Source organism: Engraulis encrasicolus, chromosome 11 (assembly GCF_034702125.1).
Source record: "Engraulis encrasicolus isolate BLACKSEA-1 chromosome 11, IST_EnEncr_1.0, whole genome shotgun sequence".
NCBI classification, from domain to species: Eukaryota; Metazoa; Chordata; class Actinopteri; order Clupeiformes; family Engraulidae; genus Engraulis; species Engraulis encrasicolus.
Window position 1 is genome coordinate 14,123,205 of NC_085867.1, and position 12,009 is coordinate 14,135,213.

Sequence of the window (12,009 nt, forward strand, 5' to 3'; positions counted from 1 at the left end):
CAATGATTTGATGTTCATTGCCTGCTTTATTCAATGCGGAATCTGAGAAGCCTCTCATTTTCTAACGACATTATTACAGCATAATTCCATTCAATAAAGCCACCAAATAATATTCGCTTAATATTTAGCTATGCCATTTTCATGTAGCTTACATGGTGCGCCGTAGTGTGGTAATGAGCTCTGAAACGGAATATTAGCCAAAAAATTGTGATATTGATGTATCCGGGAAAACTGGATTATTAACATAGCATTCGCTATTTGATGTCTCAGATGGCGTTTATGTCGAGATTCTCCCGCTCCAGGAGCAACTCCAGATCACCAAGTAGGAAGGATGCGGAGAAAGGAGGTTCAGGCTCTCCAATGCTTTCTGTGAGCGAGCTGGAACGCTTGCTGTACACGGGGAAAACAGCCTGCAACCACGCGGATGAAGTCTGGCCAAATTTATACATCGGTGATCAGTAAGTTCAAAAACTGGAACAAAGATACTATTGTGGTTTACTGTCTGTTGTTATTGTCATATTCACATGCAACAGATTAATAGCCTACCGAACCAAGAATCACGCACGTAAACAACACACCCGCCCACCTCCATTCCATATCAGCTTACATTTGGATAGGCACTGTTGTTTTGTCATCTTACAATAGATTTGTGTGATAGGTGCATATGTTATTTGCGCTGCTGATTATGAAAACAACATTTTAAGCCTCAAGTGCGTAAAATAACCAATTGTAGGCCTATTTTTTGTTGTAAAGGGCTGGGATTTGTGCATTTTTCTGTTCCTCCAGTTGACATGGCACATCATCATACTGTATGGGTGATATCATTGTGACTTGTGTTATTTTTTTACGTTCTGTCGATATGTCCAAAATCAAGTGGGTAGCCTACAGCCTACATGAAGATGTCATTATTGGCACAGTGTGGTGTGCAGATGGTCTGTTTACCATTGGTGTGTGTGTGTGTGTGTGTGTGTGTGTGTGTGTGTGTGTGTGTGTGTGTGTGTGTGTGCGTGCGTGCGTGCGTGCGTGCGCGCCTGTCCCCCTGTCTTTGTGTCTGTGTGTAGAGAGATCGCCGCAAATCGAAGGGAGCTGGCGAAGCTTGGCATCACCCACATCCTGAACTGTGCCCAGAGCAAGTGGCGAGGCGGGGCGGAGTACTACGAGGGCATGAACATCACTTACCAGGGCATCGAGGCTCACGACTCACCCTCCTTCGACATGAGCGTCAACTTCTACCCCTCCTCCGAGTTCATCCACAAAGCACTCAGCAGTGGAGGTGAGCAGAAACTACTACATTACATTACATTGCACTTAGCTGATGGTTTTATTCAACTTACAGTTGTTTACAGCGTATGGGTTTCAAGCCCTGGGGGTTAATTCCAAGAACATTGCTCAGTAGTAAACAGGTGTATAAAGTAGAAGTGAGAGTACTGTTACAAGTGTAATTACTCAAAAATGGAAAAAAGGAGGCGCACACAAGACTTGTGTGAAAAAGTGTATTGAAGCCGAAAATATACAACAGAAGTCTAAGGATTAACTGGAGAGACAGACGTTTCGGAGCTAGTCCATTTTCAATGTCTCCAGTCTGGAGACATTGAAAATGGACTAGCTCCGAAACGTCTGTCTCTCCAGTTAATCCTTAGACTTCTGTTGTATATTTTCGGCTTCAATACACTTTTTCACACAAGTCTTGTGTGCGCCTCCTTTTTTCCATTTTTGAGTGATTACTACTTTTTTGGGAGTGCTCGCACCAAGCAATACACGAGCATTAAGTTCAAGGCGCAGACGCCGACCTTTGTTGGTCTTTTTGTCATTCACAGGTGTAATTACAACAGGTGGTGGAGGTGTAGGGGAGAGGAGGTAATGGTAAGATTCAAACCTGCCACCCTCTGATCGTAAAACTCCCTAGCTATAAGACCACTGCTGCCCCAAGACATCTTGGTTTACAATCCTCTTGTTAGGCGACTGTCAAACTAAGTTTCAGCCGCCGAGCAGCTGACTGAGGGAAGTTTATGTGCCCGACGCGCTCGATGCAGTGGTAAATGAGTTCCAATGTCCATATGTCCATTGCGTCTTTATTCAGCTTTCATTATCAAAAGGTTAAAACAACAGCTACATAGTCCCTAATCCAGACGAGTTTAAAATCCATAAAGTGTGAAATATGTGCAAAAGATCATTCAGCGTGCAGCGGTCAGCAAAAGTTTGGCTTCCCCCATCACCCACTCACTGACTACAAAAACCCAGAGTGAAAGGATGAAATACTAATTGACGATCACCACGTGACCCATCAAAGCACCACCAGATTATGTCATCACTCAAACAAGTCAAACATCAAATTCAGAAACCTAAACTGATATGTATCCGCAACACATCTGATTGTCTGCACCCTGGGTATAACCTCCAAAAATATTAACAGTACACTACTACCATTGTCTGGCACTTGGATAATGTTTTAGAGCAGTGGTTCTTAACCTTTTTTTCTTAATGCACCCCCTTACCTGTGCCAAAGAGAAGCCGCGCACCCCCAACCCAAACGTCTACACTTGTCTATAGGTACTAAAAATGATTTTAAGTGATTAATTGCAATGATTCTTGCTTAAGACACTAAACAATATCATAATTGCTCTGCATGGGGACCAAAACATGCATTAGTTTGGTTTTGATTTTTCACTAATTATAATGTTCACAAGCTGAGTTTTGGTCACAACCTCAACACAAACTCAATTCCGTGCACCCCCTGAAATCTCTGGCGCACCCCCAGGGGGTGCCCGCACCCCAGGTTAAGAACCACTGTTTTATAGGATAGTGTTTTTGTGGCTGTGCACACCCAAACTTCCAAATGCCTCAGTATGAGGAAACTCTTCTGTCTCTATGATGTCGAGAGGAGTTTCAATTGGGACAGAGTTCTCTGTAGCTCAGCTCTCTCTCCCTCCCTCGTCACCTCAACCTTGGCAAGACAGTCAGCCGTTGTTGAACTGCTGCTATTTTTATCAATGCCATAGAGAGCAATATTGACCACTGTCAGTAAGAAAGAAAGGCTGACCCTAGCGTGGTGCTAAAGGTAGGCCACTCGTCTGCTACGCTGCTGACCTGGGTTCCATTCTGGCCTGGGTCCTTTGCCAGCCTCCAAATTGTCAAAACTGTTCGGGGCCCACCTCTGACCCAATTAAGAATAAAACTCAAATAAATCAACAGCAACACACACCAAAATATGATTATTATTTTTGGAAAATGATTTCAAGGCCCACTTGGAATACCTTCAGGGCCCACCAGTGGGCCCCGGCCCATAGTTTGAGAATCACTGCTCTAGAGAAAAGAAAGGCTCCTTCAACAACTCATAAAAGCCATCTGAACCACTGGCATAGACCATAGGTGCACAAATCCCCCTCCACCTCTCGCTGAGATCCACATTTTACAATGAAAAGTTTTCTGAAGGTCAGTACTGAAACATCACACTAACAGCTTTGCCAATGATGACAATGTGTGTGGGAGCTTTTCTTTGTAACATCGATGACCCTGTGGATCTCTCCTAATGCACCTGACGAACGGAGGTGTGGAAGAACACTTTGAAACCATTTTACAATGGAAAAAAGGTCATGGGAAATTGTCAGTTATAACACCACAATGCAGAGTGAGAGTATAAGTATACTGTATGTCAGCGGTCTCTAATTATTTTTCCCCAAGGGCAAAATTATGCAGCGCAAATGAGGCTGAAGGCCAAACAAATCAGCCGAGCGTATGGCCACATAGCCATATAGCATACATACGTGTATATATTTTCATTTGTTCCAACCTCATGACGGGCCAGACGTTTTCCATGTCCGGGACAGATATGGCCCGCGGGCCGCCATTTGTAGACCTCGGCTCTATATCTACAAGTGTCTCCAGGGCCGCTGACAGCTTTGGCTGGGCCCAGGACAAAGTCATCTGAAAGGGCCCCCCAACCCAATACATTCAATGTAATGAGGACCCAATTGTGGGCCCCCTATCCCCCAGGGCCAGGGACAACTGACCTCTTTGTCCCCCCTTGTCAGTGTCCCTGAGTGTCTCTCTGCCCTTTCCATTTCTCCATGCAGGCAAAGTCCTTGTGCACTGTGCCGTGGGCGTCAGTCGGTCGGCCACCCTGGTGCTGTCCTACCTGATGATCAGACAGAACATGACCCTACCGGAGGCCATCAGGACGGTGAAGGACCATCGCGGCGTCATCCCCAACCGAGGCTTCCTGCGGCAGCTCAGTGGCCTGGACCTCATCCTGCGGGACAGCCGTGCTGGGCTGTCGTAGGTGTGTGAGACCCAGACGCTCTCTGAGGGGGGGGCTTAGGGCAGAGTTGTATGAAGTAGAAGTAGAGAAGTACTTTCACAGATGTAATGACAACGCGAGTGGTATGATATTACAAAGTTGAAACCATGTAATGTCGAACCACTAGCGTTGTAATTACATTAGTAAGAGTACTTCTACTTCTACTTTATACAACTATGGCTTAGGGGGACGGATGGCCTAAGGGGGTCATATTGGTACAGGTCTACCCCCCTCTTCTGACTCAAACAGGTGAAGCTGTTTCTGTGGTAAAACTTGGGATGTTTTTTGTCTCAGAGAAAACAACACAAACAAATGAACAAAAATACAGATTTTAGAAGAGCAAGCCTCTTTTGCTGTTTTCAGGCCGGTTAGAACAGTTGCTGGTGCCCGTTCCTTCACCAGTAACTAAAATGGTGACTGATGAACCACCCGTGTTCATGTCAGGTTTTGCTATATCGCATGTGACCATGTGCTACCCGGATGAAGCTGCTGACATCAACATGTTGCTATTGTTTGCAGAGAAAAAAAAACAAGTATTTATCAACTGTCTGGCTCCTGAATGCTCAGATTTTGGGCCTGAACACATCAGACGGTTCGAGACTAGGTGCCGGAACGGGAACAGGCGCAGTTCTCAGACGGCCTGAACTGAGTCTTAGTGAGAGTCATACTGTATGCATTTTGGTCAGTATAGATATGCCTTAAAGTGTACTGTGCGTCTTCTAGGGATGTCAGGTGCTCAAGCTGCCTTATCTAGTCCTCTCCAGTAGGTGGCGCTAGTATCGTTACGCTCACTGGACTACTTGATAACTCCATGTTGATTTTGAGTTAAAAAAAAAAAAAGATGGCATAGAGTGCAACTCAATACCTAACCTCCAATCTTCACCTTTTGCTTGTGGCCTTGCGCTTTGCTAACACTCCATCTCCATGGAGAAAGCCTGGAATCCCTACTGTCAGCTTAGGCAGAGCATCTTTTGGGGGGGCTTTTTCCCCATTCAGCATCCCAATTGCAAATGAGAAAATTAATTGTGTTTATGCAAGATATTGAATAAAACTCCTATCGTCAATGATGTCTTGCGTCACATTACGAGACCACAAGCAAAAGGAAAGGAGGGGAGGTTAGATATTGCGTTGGACCTATTACAGTACATTCCACACATTGTGTGACACATCAAAGATGACCGTCGCCGTGGTCCAGTTGGTCGAGTCGATGGTGAATCGCGTATCGTTCGCGTTGTCGGATGAAGGTCATGAGGGTTGCGGATGATTATGTAAATGCTTCTGATTGTCTTGAAGCTATGTGAATGCCAAACCAAAGTAGCATGCAGTGTGGCATCAGCCGTGAATGTGCAATGCTTGGCAGTGCGTTTGCCCTTCGCCTGCAAGAAAACGGAATGGGAAAAGCTTTAGCCTATACTTGCGGTCACAGCATTTTTCTTTCCTTTTCTCTTTTTTTTGTGTCTTTTTTGAGAGAATAACTGCACGGTGGCTTCAAGTCTGAATAATCCAGCGTCTCATTAATCCTTTAAACATAGCCTTCAAGTATATATTATTGATATGCATGAACCCTTTATTTAGAAATGGATTGCTTCATTGCGTGTTCGTACTGTATTATACATCTTTCCTTCTTTTCTTCTGGAGTTCTGAATTTAATCATTATAAGCCCTTGAAATTATACTTAGGATTTTGTTAGTGTTAACACATATGTGCATGCACACACACACACGCACACACACACACGCACACACACACACGCGCACACACACACACACACACACACACACACACACACACACACACACACACACACACACACACACACACACACACACAGTTTTAGCTTTTAGAACCTATGTATCGATCAGAAGAAAAAAAACACATTTTATTTCGATGGATAGCATTTCAATACGTCGTATACCCACTGCACAGTGCAGTCCATGGTGGTTAAAGATCAGGGGGGATGCCAAGAAGCTGGTTCAGCAGTAAACTAGGTTAAGTTAAGCTTGTGGTAGAGGTAAATCACCTAATAGAAGAGCCTAGAGTCCTCATTCTCTTTACTAAATTGATGCCTGCAGGTACAGCTATTAGTAGGTTTATCACTTCCTTTAGGTTAAATAAGCTTGGTTTATCACTTAACCATGGTCTCTTAGTATACCCCCCAGTGCTGCCCATACAAAAAAAGAAATATGGTATGACTCTTGTGATGTGAAACTGATTCTATTGCTATTCAAGTCTTTTATGAGAAAAAAAAAGAATGAACCACTTTCAAAGCACTCTATGTGTCATAGGACTAAGCACACATGCATATCCCATGTACCATATACAGTGCCCTCCATAATTATTGGCACCCCTGGTTGAGATGTGTTTTTTAGCTTCCAATTATTTTTTTTTTTTCTTCTAAATAATATGGGACCGCAATGGAAAAAAAGAGAAAAATCCAACCTTCAATACAAGTGCATTTATTCAGTGGGGAAAAAATCCTACATAAAGAAATAATTATTTGACATCAAATAATGTGTGTCACAATTATTAGCACCCCTGTTGTTAATATTTTGTACAACCCCCTTTTGCCAACAAAACAGCACCTAATCTTCTCCTATAATGTTTCACAAGACGGGAAAAGACAGAAAGAGGGATCTTCAGCCATTCCTCTTTGCAGAATCTCTCTAAATCATCCAGAGACCTGGGTCCTCTCCTCTGTACTCTCCTCTTCAGCTCACCCCACAGGTTCTCAATGGGGTTGAGGTCTGGGGACTGAGATGGCCATGGGAGGAGCTTGATTTTGTGTCTGGTTAACCATTTCTGTGTAGATTTGGCCATATGTTTAGGGTCATTGTCTTGCTGAAAGACCCAGTGACGACCCATCTTCAGCTTTTTGGCAGAGGGCAACAGATTTTGATTTAAAATTTCCTGGTATTTCAAAGCATTCATGATGCCATGCACCCTAACAAGCTTCCCAGGGCCTTTGGAAGCGAAACAGCCCCACAGCATCACTGACCCACCCCCATACTTCACAGTGGGTATGAGGTGCTTTTCAGCATGCGCATCTTTCGTGGCACGCCAGACCCACTTAGAGTGTTTGTTGCCAAAAAGCTCAATCTTGGTCTCATCTGACCAAAGCACACGGTCCCAGTTGAAGCCCCAATACCGCTTGGCGAACTCCAGACGTTTGCGTTTATGATTGTGGGTGAGGAAAGGTTTTCTCCGTGCATGCCTCCCAAACAGCTTGTTGGCGTGTAGACAGCGCCTGATGGTTGATTTGGACACTTTGTGACCCCAGGATGCTACCATTTGTTGTAATTCTGTAACAGTGAGCTTTGGAGATCTTTTGATTTCTCTTACCATCCTCCTCACTGTGCGTGGTGGCAAAATAAACTTGGGTCCTCGTCCAGGCTTGTTTACCACTGTTCCAGTTGTTTTGAACTTCTTAATTATTCCTCTCACAGTGGATATGGGCAGCTGCAGTTGAGTGGCAATCTTCTTGTAGCCTCTGCCTGACCTGTGAAGGTCGACGCACATCTGCCTCACTTGTATGCTGTGTTCCTTTGTCTTTCCCATGTTTAAGAGTGGATAAGAGAAATGGCCTCGGTGTCACGTCATATTTATACCCCAGGGAAACAGGAAGTGATGGATTACTAATTAAATGTTCCTACATACTCTGGTAAACTTTGTAAACTACTGTAGAAATGACAGAAATGCTTCAATTATATTTATTTCCTGGGAATTGTTAAGGGTGCCAATAATTGTGGAACAGGTGATTTAATGAAAAATAATTATTTTTTAGTCAGGGATTTTTTTTATTTTCCTACAATTCATTTGAGTTGAAGGCTACATTTTCCTAACATTTTCAGTGTGACAGTATTCTTCTGCAATAAACACTGAATTTATTTTAAGGCTTTTAACACATCTCAACCAGGGGTGCCAATAATTATGGAGGGCACTGTATGAAATGGGCACATACCGTGCTTTAAATGTGTCCCTCATACACAAGGAAATTGAGAAATTGGCCAATTTTACAGTATGTGCTATGTGAGCAGAGATGTATAAAGTAGAAGTAGAAGTATAGTTACATATGTAATAATAACACTAGTGGCATTACATAGTTGCAACTATGTAACATACTACTGCTGTTGTAATTACATGAACATCATCTCTGCATTATTCCCTAGTACTCACGCATACATATTCCATTAACAATATGGAATGTGTATGTGTGCCTTACTCATATGTGAAGAAAAGAAGAAATGTGTATGTGCCATGACTTATATAGTCAATATATGAATCAGTTATATACATTTGCATATATATTTCTTATTTGGATGGGTGGTGAAATTAACACCACAAGGTACTGTGTGTAACCCCAGAGTCTACCATCACGCTAATCTTGACAGAGGCACTTAACACCCACTCACATGCTCCATGGGGACTCTCCCCTCGGTGAGCTGTCTGTAAGCCAATGGATAAGAGGTTGGATTTCCCTCAGAGTGGTGGACACAGCTGACACACATAGGAAAACGGTTACTCACATGGAAACACTACAGTTGGTATGAGACACAAGCTAGGTGCTAAAGAATTTAGGTACTGTAGATACCCATCATGGATACCATGCTCAAGGCAAATTAAAGCTGAAGTCAGATTAGGGCAAGGTCCAAGTTGGTCCAAATAAGGATTGGAACATGTTCACCCACAAGTTCAATTAAGGAACTCAGGCTGCAGAATTCTTTCTCTGAGATTTACTACAACTACTTGCTAGACCTACTTAATATGTGATTTAATCCATATTGAATTTATACGTAGGTTGATTTGCATATGTTTGCTACCTTTTCAAAAAAAAATCTCCTTGATAAAGGCTCTTCGCTTGGTACTCTTTACAAACTCTTTTAGAAACACTCATCAATTACAGTATCACTGTTACAGGTCAACCACCCCCACAGCCTACGGAGTTCCAAATGGTCTTGAACACAGTATAAGGAGACTTACAGGTACGTAGTAGACGCATTCGGGCGCATACGCTTGCCGTAAGGCTCCACATCGATATGCTTCAGCGCCATTATGCATTGATGCGTAGCAAAACACGTCCCCTGAATTTTTGATACCTGACGTGTGTTACATGCATCGCCATTGGTGGAGATAGCCTACTTGTGTCACACGTTAAAATGTGTGTTTTTAAGCACGTCAACGCAACACAAACCACTGTTTCTGAAGACATGTTCAGCTTACAACTGCCAGTATCGCTAATAGTCTTTCAGTGTTTCATGATGACAGCATAGGCCTAAGGATATGTTGATGTATACGACATACTCTTTGATTAGAGTTGTGATTTGAAATTAGTCAAATTGTTCGTTTTTCTCTTCCAAGTTCAAGAAACAAATACTAGACCAGTGCTTTTCACTCTTTCTTTGCAACATGAGAATGGGAGAGCATGAAGTATGGCAACTGAAATAGTATAGCCTTATTGTGCAGGCCCCCTATTACATAGTAACTGCTACCAAAATGTTAATGGCCAAGTCTTATCTTAGGCCAAAACATGGGACGCATTGCATTAGTAATGGTTCCTTCTTTTAAGTGATCCTTAGCCCATTTGGGATCACATATACAAAATCTACCAATTGATATTAAGTGGAACAAGGTCAAAGTTGGTGGTTTCACATTCATTTTTCCATAGGGTGACATTACAGGAGATAAAAGGTGAATTGGACAACTTTTCAGACTGACATATTCATTTGAAACGTCCACAGTTGGTAACTCACATTAAGGTTAATATTTTTTGTGTTACAGGTTTTCTGAAATATGATGATTAAATACGTAAAAGAGATCATATGTACTAAAACATGTGATAAAATCTGTGGTAACAGACCAAACATAAAACAAATTGCAATAGTAATGGTTCATACATTATATTGATCCTTCAACCCCTCTGCATCACATATTAGAAATCTACCCTCATCAATTTAGTATAGCATACTTTTACCAAGATCAAAAGTAGCAGATTTTACCCACTTAATGTCAAAATGTGTTGGCAATCTGCTACTTCTGACCTTTAAAAAAGTATGTCCCACTAAAGTGCAGGGTGGATTAAGTCTCAATAAAATGAGTGAATCATTACCTTTGCAATTTGTTTTATGTGTAGCCCATTGTTGAAAGTAGTAGTAGATGTGATCTCATTTTAATCACCATATTTCAGACAGCTTGCAATGTTATCTTCCACACACCGCGCTCTTCCGTCTTGTTGGTGCGTCTCTGAAGTAATACAGTAGTTAGGAAATGGACCACACTCAGTTTTTTCTTCTTTGTTGTTCTTTTCTTTTTATTTAAACATGGCAGGGACTGATATGACAGACGTTTCGGCTGCACAGAGCCTTCTTCACTCCCTGCAATGTTTAAATGAAAAGAAAAGAGCAACAATGAAGACAAAACTGAGTGCGATCCATTTCCTAACTACTAGACAACTTGCAATGCAAAAAGTCTTTGTCTTCGTTTGAGTAAACTACTGTGAAAGTTTCAAATTGATTAAGTGATTAACATACAGTGATTAAAAGCTCTTTAAGTGCACTCTGCCTCAAAGAGATGGAGGACTGTGGTTTGCCTAGCAAGACAATCCACTGCCGGAGCAAGCAATCTCACCTGCAACATGACTTACAGGTGTAACCAGCAGCTTGCAGAAGGATTATCATTCACACGTACCTTTACCCGTACTGCTTGACGATGCTATTTAATTTGTATTTTTGGTAACATTTTAGAACATGGGTTTGCATGTTATCCACTTATACATGCCTAATTATTGTCTGTATAACAACATATAACACTTGTGTTAAGGGCCTAGATCCTTACTACGATTATATCAATTATGAAAAACATATTTGGCAGTGAACAAGAATTTTGTGAATACATGGGTTTGCCTTGTTTGTAAACACAATGTTGTGAGGAGGGGCAAGACACTGGCAGCCAACCACGGCAGCTAATTTTTTGACCAACAGCGGTTTCCAACAATCAGAGGTTGAGTTGTGCGCAGCTAGTTTTGCGCAGTCAGGGGAAAACAAAAATTTAGAACCCATGTATACATGCGGCTAACAAACTATTTTGCTTAACAGATATCACCTATACAGTTAGGTGTGTATTGGCTAACGTGAACCTTATCAATAAAGTGTTACCCTATTTTCATTAACACATCTGTGAACTAGATTGTAGCTGATCGCAAAGGGTGAGGAAATACCTCAAGTCATGTGGTATTAAATGTTGTTCAACTTCAGCGCCAATCTGAAATTGTCACTCATCTTGTTTTCTGTTGAACTGAAAGGCTTATTTTGTCAGACTGTGTTTATAGTGGACAAGAACAAATGTAGCAAACTGTAGATAACACGTAGATGTAAAGACTTGGATTGTGAACTGTGACAGTGCTGTGTTATACTCTCTGTGGAGTTGTTTTAAGTGTTTCCAGTGTTATGTGTCAAGTCCCCATCAAATATCAGCCCATTCTGTCTGATGAGTCCCTTAGAAATATCTAGAGGTCTCTATGCAACGATCCATGCAAAACCCTCTTTCCATGCTATAGTGTTAGCATTCTGGAATTACAGTGTAGGTCTATGCCGACTAGTAAGAATCTCACATGATAAGGGTTAAATGTAAGACTGTAGTGTATTAGGCTACATGCCTGTTCAAATGAAGCAGTAGTATACCGTAGTACAGTATATAGCTTCAAGTCAGGATAGCTCACT

General features: G+C 42.2%; 1 protein-coding gene across 1 annotated transcript; it reads left to right on the forward strand.

The window, feature by feature from the left end:
- Positions 1 to 261: 261 nt before the first annotated feature.
- On the forward strand, positions 262 to 4,279 carry LOC134458798 (dual specificity protein phosphatase 26-like). The gene is made up of 3 exons (XM_063211202.1): positions 262 to 458; positions 1,062 to 1,273; positions 4,074 to 4,279. Exons 1-3 carry the CDS (start codon positions 262 to 264, stop codon positions 4,277 to 4,279), a joined length of 615 nt encoding a protein of 204 aa, XP_063067272.1.
- The last annotated feature ends 7,730 nt before the right edge of the window (positions 4,280 to 12,009 follow it).